This window comes from Microcaecilia unicolor, chromosome 9 (assembly GCF_901765095.1).
Source record: "Microcaecilia unicolor chromosome 9, aMicUni1.1, whole genome shotgun sequence".
NCBI lineage: Eukaryota > Metazoa > Chordata > Amphibia > Gymnophiona > Siphonopidae > Microcaecilia > Microcaecilia unicolor.
Window position 1 is genome coordinate 148088711 of NC_044039.1, and position 19437 is coordinate 148108147.

Genomic DNA, 19437 nt, shown 5'->3' on the forward strand with positions numbered 1-19437 from the left:
TAGTCAGTGAGGGTCATGTCAACTATTTCAGGATAAATTTATAATCAGATTGGCTACTCACCTGACAAGTTACTGCTAGAGTATGACACAGCTGAGTTTTGCCAGTTCGAAATTCCCCAAACATCTCTGTAATGGAGCCAGTCTCAAAACCACCTAGAGAAGAAACACAGGTACTTCAGGAATCTTGCAGTTAACTGCAGAATATTTAATTGGAAACAAGAGATCCTATAAACAGAAACACTAACTTTGGAAATAGTTTTAAAAAAATGTAAACTTTCTCAACTGCCTAGAACAGATGTCCCCCAATTTTTTGAAAGATGAGTTCTACATGACACTACTGAAGAAAGTCAGTGGAGGAGCCCCATCAGAGTCTGCTGAGTGAGCTTAGGAAGTAGAGTGCTCCACATGAACAGGGACTGCGGAAATCCAGTGGAACCTGCAAGGATGGAAGAAGTTGCCGTGGGAGTCCCATGGGAGTGAAGTCAAATCTCTGGCAATTCCAGAATGAGGCTTGGAACATATAAAGAGGTGACTGGAGCACCAGCATGATGCTTGGAATATCCAGACAGGCAGCTGGAACATTCATTGGTTGAATAGTGAATACCATCCCAAAAAAAGCCACAGGAGGCTGTTGGGTTTGGGAGAAAACAGAGGGCTGTGAGCAAGTAAATAATAGTGTTAACTTCTGCAGGTAGGGATGGGGAAGACTAATTGTGGGGATGGGTGAACTTTCTGTCCCCGTGCAACTCTATTAGAAAGTCCCCTTAAGAGTTTGTCACCATAGTATATTAATTTCTTTGGATGGAATACCCTTTAACATTCATGGCATAACCTCACATACTAATTGAACTATAACTCTGAATTATCTGACAGATCAACAAATGCAATGTGTTTCTACAGGAAACACAAAGGGAGATCTTGAATTAAAACTGGTGAGTAGGAAACAAATTTAAACTCATAATACTAAAGGGGGGGGGGGCTAATATACTTATACATACACAACCTTAATGTTAAATACATGATATCTGACAAAGATGGACACAAGGCAATTGTACCAGGCACTATGGCCATCTAAGTGGATTCTACTAGCTAATGTTTATTCCCCAACTGTTAACACAGAATGCATTTACTGAACTATGGGAAAAAAAACCTGGCTGTTTTTGGTGATCATCTTTTGTTGGTAGGGGAGTGGAATGCATGTTTCAATCCTAAAATCAACCTGTCCTCTGGATCTGTGTCATCTAATGTAATTTCAAAGAATGACTGATACAAAATTTGGAAAGATATCAAACTCACTAGCTAAAAAATATCCCCGTTATTCTGTGAAGAACCAGACAGCAGAATATATTATTTTGTGGGTTCAACTGAGCTGGTCAAACAAAAAAAAGCTCCAGCAACATTTTTTTTTTTTTTAAATTTCAAGAAGTCTTTATTTACCGTTAAAACGTCGTCAACCATTGTCCAATCTCAGATTAGAGAGCAGATAAGAGCTCCCAGTGTCTTAGTCTCTCAACATTGAGGGATGAAAGTGAGAGGCACTAGATATTTTAATGGGTCATAACATACCCTTGCAACTTCCATGAAAACAGAACAGCTGGAGAAATCAAGCTTCCGGATCAACCAAAACTGACAGTTTTAACAGCTGCTAGGTCTGAGCATGACTCACTGCATCCAGGCAAATTAAAAAGTCCCTCCATTATTATTTGAAAGTGCTATGAACATCCAAACGAAAACAAAGAACCTATTGGCTAGATTAGTAAATCATGAAGCAGCATGCCTATGTTTAGGAAGTATCAGATAACTAGGGAAACATTAATGGCAACTTTTATATATCACTATATTCACAAGGCAGTCTAATATTTTTTCACCATATCCACAGGAGAAATTAGTGGAGACTTGGGGAAATTGAGAAACCTTAGATTAAGTCTTCTAACCTGGTTTTCCAGGTATTCCAGGCATTTATGAAGGAAATTATTATCTTTAACTAAGGCTGCTTCCAAAAACCCCATTTCTTGTATCTTAGAGTCCATATTTCTTATCTTAGAGGACTGTTGTGCAGTCTCCTGTGCTTGAATCAGAACGGCTTGGGAAATAACTTTAATATCATTAGCATTTTCATGAATCACAGCCTGCATGGTAGAGTGCTGTAGACCATGTCCCACAGTGACTCTAATGTCACAATGGCAGGTTTAGTTATACCACTTGCTAATGAGGGGGAGTGAGATAAGATCTCCCGACGGGATAACTTGGAAACAATATCTTGGGGTAATACCTTTAAGGCCTGCAAGGCCATTGAAAATTGTTCCTGAGTCCCGTTCAAGCATCCTTGAACTCTTGTGTAGCAGCCTCTGCCAATCCTAGCCCTCTAGTATGTCCCCAAGGGGGAAGGAAAAATCAGCCCCCAAAGGACTGTTGCCTGCAGCATTCCCCAGACTCTATGTTCCACTAGGAATCTGGGCCTACAGCCTTCTCAAGAGCAGCTAATTGACAGTTGCTGCACAAGGATGTCTGCACCATCTGTTGGAGCAATACTGAGGAGCTGAAGGCAGCACCAGCACCATATAAGGGGAGTGAAGTCAGCTCTGAGCTGTTTTACTCTAGCACTATCTACTGGCAGGGGAACGTAACCCACACATTCAGACTGCTCTGGTGTGAACTATAAGGAAAAGTTTTTCCAGTTTTCAAAAAAAAAAAAAAACTGAGTCCCCTCATTCATTGGAAGACGTAATAACACCATAGTAACATAGCAAATGACAGCTGATAAAGACCTGAATGATCCATCCAGCCTGCCCAGTCGCACATTATTAATTCATGATTAAACCAACAATGAATATGATCTAAAATACTTATCATGGTCATTCTTTAGCATTTCTGGGACAGACCACAGAAGTCTGCCCAGCACTGTCCTTATGTTCCAACTACTGGTGTTGCCATCGAAGCCCACTCTAGACTTTTATTTAGGACAGAGAAGAGGGAAGGGATGGTGGGGGGGGACCTGATGGGATAATTCCTTGTTTCAGAGTTGTTATGGCTGTTTATTTGGGGATGGGGAGGGGAACAATTTACATAGAATTGTTAAGTTTCTACATTGCAAATATAAATGTTCTGTTCTTTTTCAATAAAAAATTTATAGATATATAAAAAAAAAAAAAAAAAAAAAAAAGAACAGTTAGATCAGCTGTATCCCCATCCAAATTATTATGCTCGAATATCTTGGAACCTGTCCACATTGTCTGGTGGTACTATGAAGCTGGTTTCACAAATATATGGAGCAAGGTTTACTAGTTTTGCAGCTGAACTGGAAATCTGAAATAGATATATAGATTCATTCAACAGAATTAGTAGAAAGCCTTATGAATTCTTGAGAATTATTTGTAAAAAAGGTATGAAAACATATGAAGCCCACAATGGAGATGTTATGATTTAGTACAGAGGTCATATGGGATAAAACGTATATAGTTAAATGGGTTTTGTAGATAGATTATGCACAATGCTATATTCTAAATCAGGTATTTGGATGGTTGGTTTGTCTGCAAATAATGTTCATGGACTTCCCTGCCACAAAGACCTAGAAACTCGTTCTAGTCTTCCTGGCACAGCAAACTACACTTGAACACAGGTCTACCTGCCCATAGCCTTGCCTTTGTGGAGACCATAGAGGCCCATCGGGCCCCTTTTCCAAATGTTGACATACTGCGATTTCTGCAGATTAATGGATCTAATAGTGCACAAAAGCAGCAAGAACCCTTCTTCCCTCACGGTTTATGTCCTGCAATTACAATGACAGCACAGCCAAAGAAAAAAAATGGGAAAAAAATCAATAGGAGATGGTTGACACTGCCAGATCACCAACCTAGTTTATCTCAACTAACATTATTTAAAGACTGGCAGAAGCTACTACACTGCTGCTGGTCACAAATAAGGTGCATTAAGAATCTGCTCTCTAACGGCAGCTCTGAATTATTACGCTCCATAGAAGTATCAGATAGTAGAGGCTGTCTGAGATGTTTATCAAGAATAGAGAAATACACTACAAAAATGTTCATGAGATGATAGTTACAGAAATCTTACCTTGAAGCAGCTTGTCAAGTTCTTTGGACCCTGAGGTAATCTGTATGATCTCTGATCGTTTATGGTGAAATTCTGTTGCTGTAGTAAAGCCCATAGGAACAAGCTTGGCTGCTTCTGCCTACATAAGGTTGGAAAAGATTGTTGACTTAAGAGAACAGCGGAGGTACACTCCCTCCTCTTCCAGCATCGCCGCCTTGAAAATGGAGGCGCCTAGTCCTGCCCAGTGCATCCCGATTTATAACTTTTAATTGCATTAAAAACAGTTTCCATTAAGCAAGCACACCAAGATGGGATTGTCAGAAATCCAGATCTAGCCTAAGACCTCCCCCTCTTGGAACTGGCTAACTTTGAATCTTTAGTCTAACATCAGCACTTGTAAAGCAGAAAAACAAAACAGTGGTTCACAAGCAAATCTTACCAGGATTTTATCTGCCTTGGCTTCACTGATGCCTTTGATATTCAGTAGTTCTTTCTTTGGTGCATAAGCAACTGCTTCAACTGTATGAAAACCGGCTTCTTCCAACTTCTTAACATCATTTGCATTTATTCCACATTGCTGCAAATGAATACAAATATGAACAAAAAGGAATCTCACAATAACTCCAGTACAAGTACAAATAAAACCACTTTCCATTCATACAATCAAGATAAACTTGTACAGCATAACCAAGGGGAAAAAATATTTCCAAAACCAAACTGAAAACACAAATGTAAAAAACAAAGTGACAGCAAAAAACTCATATGACAGGCACAAGTCTTCTATAAAAATACAATTAACCCCCCTCCCCCACAAAACCCTACTTTAAAATGTGTTACCCTAATTATCTTCACATTATAAAGTATGGTTCTGAGAATGATGACCCATATTGTGTTACCCCTTCTACACAATAACTCAAAGTTTCATTTGATTTATACCCTGGTTTAACAGTTTCCATCAATTCAAATGTCTGTTTTCAAAAATCTCCATGAACTTGTTTATAATACTTCTTACACTACAATCTTCTGCATCCCCAGTTACACAGCAAACACCTGAAAAGTTCCAAGCATCTGGAAAATCTATATTGATCTGATTTGATTGTACTTACACTTTCTACACTTCAATTTGGCCTTAAATGCAATATGCATAATTATATTCTGTAAGATGGCCAATGTTTTAACTCATTTGTAGGAAATATGAGAAAATAAAGAATCGATATGTATTATATTTAAAACATCATTGCTCAATTACTTGATCAGCACAGTTACAATGTTATGACCGATTATAAAATCCAGTTTCAAAAATTATTTTTAAAGAGCTATTTGGCAAACACTGCCTCTGAATAGTTTATAGTTTATTGAAATTTGCTATACCACTTAGCTTTATACAAGATAACGGTGTGCATACAAGAATAAAATGTAACAAAAAAACCAAAAAGAAAAACATGTTCCAATATATGATAGAAAAGTTCATACTCCCATCACTCACAAGATCATCAATCAATAGCTACCAAGGCTAACATACCAACTAATCCCCAGGGAGAGCAACATCAAACACTGCTACACATCAGTGTGCCTTAAGCAAGCGCTTAATATGTGGTAAAGACTTCCAGAGTTTGGGATACTACCACAGAGAAAGTATGTCTCTATTTAAAAAAATAAAAATAAATCGGTAAACCAATCCCACACCTCTTATCTCTACAGCTTTCAAACAATCCAACAGCACCACATGGTCCACCACAACAAATGCAACAAACAACAACAACCATTTCTAAAGCGCTACTAGGGTTACGCAGCGCTGTACAATTCAAACATAGGACAGTCCCTGCTCAAAGAGCTTACAATCTAAAAGACAAGAGAACAAACTAAGGACAAGTGAACAATCTAGAGGACGAGTGAACAGTTAATCTGATAGGGTGGATAGATTGGGGTATTTTATATTTCTCGAGCGGTTAGGCGCCGAAGGCAGCATTGAAGAGGTGAGTTTTAAGCAGAGATTTGAAGATTGGTAGGGAGGGGGCATGGCGTATGGGTAAAGGAAGATTATTCCAGGCATAGGGTGAGGCAAGGCAGAATGAGCGGAGCCTGGAGTTGGCAGTAGTGGAGAAGGGTACTGAGAGAAGGGCTTTGTCCTGTGAGCGGAGGTTGCGGGCGGGAACATAGGGGGAGATGAGGGTGGAGAGGTAGTGAGGAGCCGCAGACTGAGTGCATTTGTAGGTAAGGAGGAGGAGCTTGAATTGTATGCGATATCTGATCGGAAGCCAATGAAGTGATTTAAGGAGAGGGGTGATATGAGTATATCGGTTTTGGCGGAATATAAGACGTGCAGCGGCGTAAGATCCAGCGATATCACCAAAGCCAACTAATCAGGATCTAAAGTCTCCTGCAATTCATTAACTAATTCCACCAAGGTGGTTTCTGTACTGTAAGCAGGATGAAAGGCTGTTTGCCTAGGACGTAAAATGTCCATCTTCTCCACAAACTCTACTAGTTGACCAACAACCACCTTCTCAACCAACTTAGTTAAAAAAACAGATTTGAAATTGGCCTATAGTGGTCTTGTTTAAGAGGATCTAAAAACTGACCTTTAATTGCAGGCTGCATCAAAGCATGTTTCCAGGCCACAGGCAATCAACTCAGAGTCCAAACTCTGCTGCACCATTACGAATTGCAACAGCAGCAACCCATGGATCAATCAACAGGAAGGTAATGGATGCATAATTCTGTTAGTTTTATGTACCTGATGCAAGTTTTTTTCCAACAAGGTCAATGAGACCTGGTGAAAAATCAGTCCACCTTTCCCGTTCTCCCAACACTATCAAAAGACACACTCGAACAGCCTCTTTGTGAAAATCCAAGCATACAACAGATGAGCGTACTTGCTCAATCTCCTGTACAAAAAAATGTAGCAAAAGAATCTGCTGAGGGTGCCAACGGCAGTCTATTCGAGCCCCCCCTTCAAATAAAGTCATGACGACCAAAGTTTCCAAGCAGGGCAATCATCTTAACACGCACAGACAAAAAAAAAAAAAAAAAAAAAAAAAGATTGGTTTTGCCTGCTTCACCTGTGACATTTTTGCATCAGTTTACATCTCTCTTATAAGCCCTCTGTCCCATATTTGCACCAAAAGCAATCATACCACCTGACCTGCTCTTTTAATAATTGCAGACCTGAGTAGTACCAATGGTTTCTATAATTCATAGATACTTCCATTTTCCACAGCGGGGCAATTTCATCTAAGACCTCATGCCCTGTAGAAGTATTAGCCTTATGTTCAAAAGACAATTACAACAGTAGATTTGGGGTTAGGTGCTGTAGATGTTACAGGAAAACATTGGGGGTTTTCTTCTTTTCTTTCCTTAAACCACCTTGATGTAGGACTGTACCAAATATTTGTAGTCGATTTGGCCCCAAATACATTATTCATATTCGGCTGATATCGAATATGAATAATCCAGGGCTCTACTATACTAAATTTACTGAAATAAACACTTATCTTCGATTTCACATTGCTTCTTTTATTACTTCTTATGTTAAGTTCAATGCTCATTATTTGTATTTGGTATTTGTATTCAGCTGAATAATATTTTTCACTATTGATAAACTGACAAAAGTAAAATATGCTATTTGGTACAGCTCTACCTTGATGAATGGTGAAGGGTATATATCAAGATTACAATATAACATCTGTAAACCTTATCACAAATCACACAACTAAAAAGTATGAAAAGAGCACTAACAGAAAAATAAGTGCTGTTATAGCAATTTGCAATGGCTAATGTATTGGAGCCAACAGTGAATTTAAAATTTTTTTACCATTGTACATTCAAACCTCAAAACAAATGCTCACCACATACCTCTAACCTGGATATTGCTTGGGGGCCAAAACTCTCCTCCTCCTCCGTTGTGCTGGTTTCATATTCTATCTGCATAGCCATTGAAAAGTACTGAAGGCAATATGCCTAACAAAGGAAGGGAAAGCACAAGTGTAATTGACAGCACAGTTAAGTACCCAGATTCCAAATAGCAGTCTGTTTCAAAGATCAGAAGTTCTATGTATGAAATATCACAGATCAATGAAACTACTACTACAGTAGCCACATCATAAAATAGATTATTTTTCGCTATTCGGGGGTATAGGAGAGGCTCGGATAGGACCTTATGCAATTTCCGATCACGCGGAGGTTTGGGTAACTTGGCATCCGGCAGGTTTGGGAGCGAGAGTAAGATCATGGTCTTTCCCGAGTTATCCGATTAGAGATGTTGGGTTTCGGGAGCGCTTGCTGGCTACTTGGACTGAGTATAGACTCTTTAACGAGCACACAGCCTCCAGTGCTACTTTATTCTGGGAGGCAGCTAAGGCAGTATTGAGGGGAGAAATTATTAATTATGTGAGCCACTTTAAAAGGGCAAGAGACAATGAAATTCTGAGATTGGAGACTCAGGTGCGTGCTCTGCGTAAGAGATTTGGGGAGATGCCAAGTGTCCAATTGAGAAAGGAACTTTTGTCAGCCCAGGTAGCCCTTAGCTCGCTAATTCATGAACGAGAGGTGAAGTCGCAGGCTTACTATAAATTCCAGCTATACAAATACGGAGACAAGGGAGGGAAGATGCTAGCTCGTTTGATAGCTCGGAAACAGGCCTCTCAGGTTGTGGTGGCTCTGAGAGACCGTATTGGTAAATTATGTCATTCTGACTCTGAAATTCGAGACATCTTTAAAGATTTTTACCAGCAATTATATGAGAGGGAAGATAACTCAGGCCTCCCAGGTACTCTTTATCTAGACGGAGTGGAACTCCCAAAACTGACTGAGAAAGAGAGAGAAATGTTAAACGCATCTATAAGTTCTGATGAAGTTCAGTGGGCAATTGGCAGCAGCCAGTCAGGAAAGGCACCTGGACCGGATGGGTTTCGGGTGGAGTTTTATAAAATGATGGGCGATGCTCTAGCTTCACCGTTAGCTGATGCATTTAACGATTGGGCTGAGAAGGGGCTTCTCCCTAACCAGTTGAATCTGGCTCAGATTATACTGATTCCCAAAGCAAAGCGAGATGTCACCTTACCAGCGTCATATCGTCCAATCTCGCTATTGAACTGTGAGGTGAAGCTTTTTGCAAAGATTTCGGCCACTAGAATGAGTTGGGTGCTGCCGAGGATTATACATGCGGCACAAGTAGGTTTTGTTAGGGGGTGCTCTGTATCGAAGAACCTTAGAAAGATCTTGCTATCACTGGAGAAGATAGGGATGGAGGTTGAGCCGTCTTTGATGGTAAGCTTTGATGCAGAGAAGGCTTTTGACCATGTTAGTTGGGATTTCTTATTTACGGTTTTGGAGACGTATGGATTTGATGGCTGGTTCTTGGGGGCGATTAAGGTGCTCTACACCTCACCAAGGGCGAGAATCATGGTGAATGATTGCTGTTCGGACAACTTTAACATTGAGAGGGGCACCCGACAAGGCTGTCCTCTGTCCCCATTACTTTTTGCCTTGTATCTGGGCCCACTGATACGGGACATTTACTCTCAACCGGCTATTCGTGGGGTGTCTCTGGGTAAGGTCAAATTTAAAATGGCAGCGTTCGCCGATTACCTCTTCGTGGTGCTTACGAAACCGGTGGACTCCGTTAGCCTTATTGGAGGTATTCACAGAGTATGGCGAATACTCCGGCTTTCGTTTAAACTTGGAGAAGTCGGAGGCGCTGGCTATTGACCCAGATGTTCATTTGACTTGGCCAGGCACATTCCCGTTATGCTGGGCGGATGGTTCCTTTTTTTTTTTAGGAAATATCCGACACCGCTCCATCTGTTTCCAGTATGTATAAGACTTTATGAGCTATCGGGATCATAAAGGATTTTAGGTAACTTAAGACTCGCTGGGAGAGTGATCTAGGGGTAGACTTGACCTCGTGGGATGTTCTTCGACAACTACGAGGACTATCGAAATTGGTGAGTGGTGCTCAATATCGGGAATGTGGGTTCCGAGTAATTCATAGAGCTTATTTTACTCAGGTACAACTGGCAAAGGTTGGAGGGATACAAACGCCATTGTGCCAACGCTGTAAACAGGCAGAGAACACATTTTATCACGCGTTCTGGAGCTGTGATGTGGTGCAAGGCTTCTGGGGTAGAGTTGCAAATTATCTGTCATTCTTGCTAACACGGGAAGTAGTGGGTACCCCAGTTCAACTGTTATTGGACATGCATGGCTCCTTTAGTGGGAACTCGGCGGAGGACACCTTGCTATTTCGTAAATTGTGCCTGTTAGCGAGGAAGTGTATATTGTATTACTGGACCATCGGACGCTGCTCCGGAATATTGGCATTGGCGAAATTTGGTGCACCAGTTGATGATGTGGGAGGCGAGAGAGTCTAAGAGCTCCCAAAAATGCAAAAAAAAATTTCTGAAGGTGTGGGGGGGTCTATATAGACACCCTATCTGCGAGAGGCAAGAGCCTGGTACTTAACGTGCTGTGAAGCACATGGAGAAGTGATGTGTTTACATATCTTTTGGAGAGATAGGAGTTACTCTTGGGGAGGGGGGTTGCTGAGGAGGGTGGATCAAGGGAGGTTGTTAGGAGGTGGGATGGTTTGGGAGGAGGATAGTAATAGATAAAGGGAACATTGGGAGAGGGGAGGAGAGGGGGTTAGACTCTTTGGTAGGTATAGGATGGTACAACAAAAGTTGAGAATGGTTGTTCAATTGTACTTGACATTGATGGCTGTATCCTAGATGTTGTGATTGAGTTACATGAGCATGTAATTATTGTGCATCCTCAATAAAAAAGGTTTTAAACTAAAAAAAAAAATAGATTATTTTGAAAACCAAACCTGTCTCTGGCACGGAAGAAGGTAAAACCCAGATCCTCAGAGTACCACCTTAAAAATGGATCACTATTTTGTTTAGAGTGCAGCAGTCCTTCACCAAAGAAGGAAGGGAGCCTTCCTGCTCCAGCACTCATCCCCCCCCCCCAGAAGGGCTGCATCCCCCTCGATCCTGCACTCATCCCCCCCCCAGAAGGGCTGCATCCCCCTCGATCCGGCACTCACCCTCCCCCCCCCCAGAAGGGCTGCATTCCCCTCAACCAGGCACCCCCCAGAAGGGCTGCATCCCCATCGATCCGGCACTCATCCTCCCCCCCCTCCAGAAGGGCTACATCCCCCTCGATCCCGCACTCACCCCCCCCCCCCCCCCAGAAGGGCTGCATCCCCCTCGATCCAGCACTCATTCTCCCCCAGAAGGGCTGCAGCCCTTCTGAGGGGAATAAGGGGAGGATCCAAGTGGATGCAGCCCTTACGAGTGAAAACAGTGCTGGATTCAAATACATGCTGCAAACTATGCCAAAACATTTCACAGGACCCCACGGTCATTCACAAAGGAAAAATATTCAACATTAAGGAATCTTTCATGTGCTCATCTTCCAATGTGGTATACATCATTCAGTGTAAAAAATGCAACGAAGGCTGTACATTGGAGAAACAAGTCAGATGCTAAAGAAAAGAGCTAATTTACATAGACACCATATGAAAAATGCTAGTACCAATAAAGATGTCACGCCCGTGGGGCAGCACTTTACAAAACCAGAACACTTAAAGATCTGGGTTTTCTAGCCCATTATAAACCATAAAATTGTACTGCTTTGTCACCCTCCTGTCTCCATGCATATCTCCCTGTCCCTCAGCCACCCGACTCTTCCTCTCACCTATCCACCCCCATCCTGTTAGACTGTCACTGGAATGCTTTGGTGTTTCACTTATATATACTGTCATCTACCAACATTTGCTTATTTCTGATCTCACGAAGAAGGGCAACCTTCAAAAGCTAATCAAGAAATGTATTATCTCCAATAAAAAAAAGGTATCTTATTTTTTTCCCATGTTTTATTTTGTTTTATTTCTATTGATTACCTTTAAAAGTGGACTAACATGGCTACCACACCTCTCTGCAGCGGAGGTGAATGAGTGCTGGATCCAGGATATAGCCCTTTGGGGGGGGGGGGGGGGAATAAGGGCAGGATCCAGGTGAATTCAGCCCTTCCAAGTGAAAACAGTGCTGGATCCAGGAGGATAGAGCAGTTCTGGGATGAATAGATGTTGCACCCAGAAGGATAGAGCCTTTTTGGTGAGAAATAAGTGCAGCATCAAGGGGGAAGCAGCCCTTCTTGGTGAGGGGAGGGGGGGAGAAAGGAAGTGAAGGAGTGCTGGATCCATGGATGCAACCCTTCTGAGAGGAAATCATGCTTGTCGAAAGTGGTTCTAGCCCTTTACAGAAGAATGTGAATGTTTGCTAGATACAGCACATTAGAGGGTTATGAAAATGAGTACTGGCGCAGAAAGGCTCTCTTCCTTCTTTGGAGAAGGACTGCTGCACTGTAAACAAACTAGTGATTCATTTTTAAGGTCTGAGGAGCCGGAGGATCTGGGTTTTACCTACACCCCTCTGGAACTCAGTGACAACAGTTATCTCATCTTTCTCTCTTAAATCTTTGGCCCTTGGTGGCTAAATATCTTCAACCAGAAAAAAAAAGAGCAACATTGGAGATGATTGCAGACATTAGACAAAGCCCAAACAAGCCTATGTAGTCTGACCAGAAACTTTAATGTACACTGTAGAAGCATGACCACTTTCAGACTATTGTGCCTTATTCAAGTCAATTTTTGCTGGTATCCCTGCTTGGATAGATAAGCAGGCAACCTCCCATATTAATCCAAAGACACTGCTACCCACTCACATCTTACCAAGCCTTGCAACAGTAAAAACTTTAGTAAAACCATTACAAAAACGTGCAGCCACCAATATACTTGGGTCATTGTTGATCAATGTGGGAGTTAGCTTCCATTTACATACCTCGTGTCCTATAGTGTCACTTGCAGCTTGCTCATGGTTTGTTTGTTACCTTACTCCTTATTTCTCTACACCCAAAACCGTAAAGGGTGAGCTGTTCAAAGATACCAATTCAAACACATTCGGCTGACTCTCACACGCCGAGCGAAAACCCCTCCTCATACGCACTCGGAAACCAGGGGAGCTACCTCCGTCTCCCCCCTCTCCTTCCTGTTCGCGATCCAACACCTCTCCCTCAAACCCCAACGTCAAACTCATACCTGAAGCCAACCACCAACACACCTCTGCAACTTTCCTTTTCTGGCGTCCCGTCCCCTTCACTCGCTTTGAAGTGTCCCGCCAGAAAACAGGAAGTTGCGTTTGAAGAGAGCGGGACGCCCAAAGAGATTGAAGAAACATGACGTCAAAAAGGTGAAGCCAAATTAGTTAGTCGCTGTTTCCCATTCCCTGCGCGCAGTCGTGGAGATTAAAGAAACAGGAGTCGGCATTACGTCAAAATGTTGAAGCCAAATTAGTTAATCGCTGTTTCCCGTTCCCTGTGCGCAGTCGTCATCTAGTCAGTAGTTAAGATGAACCCATCAGGAAACAGGATATTCTCACTGAAATTTGGCCACCTGTATTGTATAGAACAGTGTAGAAAAATTAGCACAAAATACAGAGTTTATAATTGCTGTTTCTACCAGCTACAATAATTTTTGAAGCTGTTTTAGTGATATTCCATTTTTATTTCATGATATTTATATCTAGATATGGGAAGCTTTCAAATAAATTAAAAAGCTGTTAAGTAAAAAAAAAAATCTTTTGTCCTCCACCTTTTAAGGCACTGCCTATCCAACTGGAACTAGTTTGTGACCTTCTACAGATGGACCACACATAAGCAGTCCCTTATTTCTAATAATCTTTGGCTATTGTTTTCAATAGCATTTGCTATTGTTTTGGGTGAACTAAATGGCATCAAGCTCTGCCTACTGCTTGGAAGCTCCATCTACTGGCTTCAGCCTGTATAATGGACTATGATAGGTACACCTTGTCTCCTGTTTTCTCCAACCTCCTTGGGGACGCCAGAGCAAGGAGGTTTAATGACAGGAGTGAGCATGAACTTTAGCCTATTGCGCTCATCATCTGGGCTTAAGGTAGGGTGTGGACTTGCTGCCATATTGGCCAGAACAAAACAATTGCTTGTTAGCACTATTGAAAACAATGACTTGTGAAGGTTTTTTTTTTTTTCTTACTTATTTTTTGCATTCCCTCTGTTAGGTTCGGGGAGGGGACGATGTAAGGAGATTTGGGGGGGGGGGGGTTTGGGGGAGTTTTCTAGGGGTCTGTGAAGCGGGGGAGGGTTATATTCTAAATGTGTCAGTGCTCCAGAGCTTGCTTTAATTGCAATGCTGTATTGTGGATTTCAGTGCTGCGCTATATAACTAAAAAATAAAGGCATATAGGGGTCCTTTTACTAAGCTGCGGTAAAAAGGGCCCTGTGCTAGTAGCAGGGCCATTTTTACCATGGGTAAAAAGGCTGGAAAAAAAAAAAAGGCATGGCCATGCGGTAAGATTGCTCTTACCGTGTGGCCATGCGGGGGGGGGGGGGGGGGGGGGAGTATTTACTTCCACCCACTGAGGTGGCTGTAAGGGCTCCCGTGCTAACCTGGTGGTAAACAGATAGCATGCGGCAACTCCCTGTGGAAGTGTTTTTGGAATATTTCTGATAGTGCAGTAAATGCCACGTGCAAGGGTGGAACTACCACCAGTGCCTGTGTTAGGCCAGCGGTAGCTATTGGCACAGGGTGGGCTTACCACTGCTTAGTAAAAGGGCCCCATAGTGCAGCACTGAAATCCACAATATAGCATTGCAAATAACAAATTAAACTCTGGGGCATTGACTTTCTATAACCCTCCCCTGCTTCACAGTCCCCTCAAAAAATCCACACCGCCATCCCCTCCTAACAGAGGGAATGCAAAACCTAGGAGGTTTAATTAAACCTCACAAGTTTGTTATTGTTTTCAATAGCAATTGTTTTGTTCTGGCAGCTGCTTGGGAGGGGTCACTTCAGACATTTGACGTCATGCTGGCTAAACCTCTTTGCACCAAAGAATAGGGTTTGCAGGAATTCCTCAGCTATGGAAGTAGGTAGCACCTACTACTACTACTACTATTTAGCATTTCTATAGCGCTACAAGGCATACGCAGCGCTGCACAAACAGAAGAAAGACAGTCCCTGCTCAAAGAGCTTACAATCTAATAAACAAAAAATAAAGGAGGTTGGAGAAATGCTGTCTCCTCTTCTGAGCCCATCTCTGGCCCATTTTGTGGGCTGAAGCCAGTAGGCAGAGCTTGCCGCTACATTGAGTCACCCAAACAATAGCAAACGCTTATTAGAAATAAGGGACTGTCTATGCGTGATCCACCTGTAAAAAGTCTAAAGCTGTTCCAGTTGGATAGGCAGTGCCTTAAAAGGTGGAGGATAAAGGATTTTATTATTATTTTAATTTACATGAAAGCTTTCCATATGTAGATATATATCTTGAAATACAATTGAAAAATCACTAAAACACCATAAAAATTATTGTAGCTGGTAGAAACAGCAGCAATAAACTCTGTGTTTTGTGCTGATTTTTCTACTAAGGGGGGGGGATGGGGAGGGGTGCATAGGATAAGCCACACATTGCATCTCTCTATGTACAATGGCCTGACTGCAGCTGGTTGGGCTAATGGTTTTGCTAAATGAGAGGTAGGCAGTGGGGGCCGGGGGAACACAGAGAGAGGTTTGCTTATCTGTACCTTTTTTACAGCTCTGAAAAGCAGCGTTCACACACTAGTTCTGGGGGGCTTGTGATCTTAAAAAGCAAAAACAGCTCTGTTACAATCTCTTGAAAAAGTACATCTGCCTTACGGTTATGTCCACACTTGGCAGAGCCAGGATTCCATGTATGTTTGCTGTAGGTCGGGATGGAGTGTGCAGACCTAGTCACAGCTCATGTGCTTCTGCCTGTAAAATTTTAACACATTGCCTTACAGCTACTAATAATCCATGCATTGGGTACTTCCTATTAGAAGTGAACCTAAGGAAGTATTATTTCACAGAAAGGGTAGTGGAGGCGTGGAATGGCCTCCCAGTGGAGGTGGTGGAGTCTAGGACTGTTTCAGAATTTTAAAAGGCATGGGATAAGCATGTGGGATCGCTTAGGAACAGGAAGTATTAGGGGTTACAGAGGATGGGCAGACTGGATGGGTCATGTGGAGGAGTAGCCTAGCGGTTAGTGCATCGGACTTTGATCCTGGGGAACTGGGTTCATTTCCCACTGCAGCTCCTTGTGACTGTGGGCAAGTCACTTAACCCTCCATTGCCCCAGGTACAAAATAAGTACCTATATATATGTAAACCGCTTTGAATGTTGTTGCAAAATACCACAGAAAGGCGGTATATCAAGTCCCATTTCCCTTTATCTGCCGTCATGTTTCTAATTCAATCAATACTGTGAGCAAGCTTTCTGTAATGGAGGAAAGACTTCAGATTCTCTGCATTCACTCTGATTGTACTTTCCTTGGTAGCAGGCTGCTTCCTATCCTATGCAGACCATCACCTGCTCTATTAGGATTAGGTGCAGAATCGTCGTAAGTCAGAAAACCTCCATTTAGAGCAATTACTATTAGCTACTCTAATTTATTGCTTAACTTCTTGTGTTGTAGGGGAATGCACTTATCTGGGCTGTAGCTCACTCGATTGGGAACGCTCAACAGAGAGCCTCTGTTTCTCCAGTGCTTCTTCAGGAGCTGTGCCCTTGGTTGCTGAGTCTGCCCTTTTTTTAAACCCTGCAACAAATATATAAGCATAACCATTTCAAGAGTGGATCACTAGAGTAAGTTTATAGTGTGATGTGCATGAAGACACCTACCTTTGTCCTGCTTGTTTTTACTGCGTGACTCCTACTATCTAAAATGGCGTCAGGGTTTTAAAACCTGACACTATCTCTTCCTTCCGGTCTCTACCGACCTGATTCATTAAAGGGACCTGACTCTTGCCCAAATTTGTCATTTTCCCTTCTTTATAGAAATGCTTTCCACTCTATACGCCTATTTTGACCCTTAGGAGTTAACATATTTAACCTAAAGATCCACCGTTGTTCCACCTGTACTAAAGCCCAGTCTTGATTTCCACCTCTTAGTGATTTCTCCACCTGATCGATAACCATGCATTTAAAGTCCGCAAACGTATGCTGTTGTTCCATGCAGTGAGCCACTAGAGGGGCTTCCCTGAGCTGGTGAGTGATGTTAAATTTATGATCGCCAAGGCGCTGTTTCAGTGCTCACGTGGTTTTCCCGACGTATAATTTTAAACAAGTGCATTGTAACACATACACTACATAGTTGCTGTTGCAATCTATGTCTTAACTTGTATATTTTACTATCATTAGGATTAATGAACTCATTTGTACTCATCATGTTCGGACAATAGATGCAGCTGCCACAATGTTTATGACCCGTAGCTGGTATGGAGTTAGATCTGTCTCATAACCTAGGTTGCATCACGTCTCCCAAATATTTCCCTCTAGAGTACGCTATATACACGCGTAACCTCTGGCTATGAAATGCTGAGTGTGATTGTACCACCCTCCAATGTTGCTTTAATATTTGTACTACTTTTTGTATGCCATGTGTGTATCTCAAAACACATTTGTTGTTGCTCCTCTAACTGCCTCATGCTGGATTGTAGGAGAATTTCCCTATCATTATATTTCGCTCTAGTGTAGGCTGTTTTTAGGATTTCCTCTGGGTATTGTCTTGTGCCGAATTTTCCAAGTAGGGTCTTGCCTTGATGTTTAAAAGTCTTTTTGTCGCTGCAAATTCTTCGATACCTGAGGAGTTGAGAGAACGGCCAGCTTTTCTTAGTTGTCAAAGGATGATTGCTATGGTAATGAAGGAGGGTGTTTCTATCTGTAGGTTTTATGTACACTTCAGTGACAAATGATCCTCCCTCCTGTCTTACCAGAATGTCCAAAAAATTGAGTTTACTATACAATTGTTGTTTAATGAAAGTAATATTAAGATCTCTAGCGTACAGCTACTAAGCAATCCCTGTAGAAAAGCATTTTGTTCTGCTACTAATTTGTTTTCATCACTATTTCTTTTACTGGAGCTGTACTCAACTTTTATAAAAACTTGTCTGTTTCCTAGGTGAACACTGCTAAAAGAAAATAGCATTTAAAAAGGAAAAAAAAAGTTTGCTTATCTGTAATTTTATTCCCCAACTCTGAAAACGCAGGGAGGAACAGAGTGCATGATCTAATACAGCTGTCTGCAGGGGAAACAGGAAGGAAGGAGGAGGAGGACGGTCTATCTTTTAATTTTAAAACCTAAAATGGCTGTCATTCAGCAGTCTGTTGTTCTTAAAAGCAGACAGACCTAACACCCTGCCATTGTTCCATAGTCAGTCGTGCAGCAGGAAGGGAGAGTTTAGAGTACGAGAGGCCACAGTGTAGCTCTTATGTAATAGTATGTCAATTTCCTTTGAATTATGGTTACAAATATAGAGCTGATCAGGACAGGTAGTTGTATGACACAGAAGAATAATTGACCTTAAACACTCCTTGGGTTCCTCTTTCAAGCTACCGTTCTTCCATAGCCACTTGTACAGCTGTGAAAGGAGACAAGCAACAGTGTAGCTCTCATGGTTACAAATCCAGATAATTAAATAATTATTCTAAATTCTGATAGATAACACAACCCAACAATGATTTTGCTACTGAGAGAAAAACATGTGATTTATACTAAATTGAACCCACCGATTCCAAATATGAACTCTGAATTTGCCTGACACGTCTATATTTTAAGTTATACATGCAAAGCCTATTTACTATAATATTAATGCTTGGGATGCATTTGTGCTAGTAGTGCAGAACTTCCTTGGGAACAGACGAGCTGAAAACTATGCTGAACTAGTAGACAACATGCTTAAAAGCATATGAACAACTTGGCTGCCGAATGTCATTGAAAATGCATTTCTTACATTCCCATCTTGCCTTTTTTTCCACCCAATTTGGGACATGTAAGTGACGAACATGGAGAGAGGTTCCATAAAGACTTTTCTGCAATGAAGAACAGATATCAAAGCCACTTGAATCCCAACATGATGGGGGACTACTGTTGGTTTTTGCAACGGGAAAATATGACCGGTTACAAACACAAATGTAGATGCCTGAAGCACTTTTAACAGTACTGGGCCTTGCTGAAATAAGACTTTTAAACTAGAATACGAGACTTTTTTGAAATTTTGTTATTCCATTCCATTTTCATATACTGTTTACTATGAAAACGTTGATGTAGATCAGGTAATTGTTGGAGTAAAACTCATTCTGTAAAAAATTATTCAATGCTTTCCAAGTGCTTAATTCATTTGGGCAAACTTATGCATAACAAAATTTCCTGATGTTACAATTCTGACTTCGGATTTGGAATACGCACACTGAATTTAGTATAGGACAAATGGTTTTTGCCCAGTAGCACACAATTTGTTTGTTGTTGTTGTGCTGTGTAATGGGAGAGAATTCC

At 41.7% G+C, this 19437-nt stretch overlaps 1 protein-coding gene across 3 annotated transcripts in view; it reads right to left on the reverse strand.

Annotated features, from left to right (window-relative positions):
* The window catches only part of RAD51 (RAD51 recombinase), a 37060-nt gene extending 23817 nt beyond the window's left edge, over positions 1–13243 (reverse strand). Inside the window, exons 1-5 of one of the 3 annotated variants that reach the window (XM_030215179.1) lie at positions 13151–13243; positions 7906–8010; positions 4490–4627; positions 4072–4189; positions 62–153 (exon numbers count right to left, since the gene is read on the reverse strand). In XM_030215179.1, coding sequence (XP_030071039.1) covers positions 62–153; positions 4072–4189; positions 4490–4627; positions 7906–7986 — 429 coding nt within the window. In that variant the 5' untranslated portion in view covers positions 7987–8010; positions 13151–13243. The other 2 variants (XM_030215181.1, XM_030215180.1) reach the window with 2 other exon arrangements.
* Between the last annotated feature and the right edge of the window lie 6194 nt (positions 13244–19437).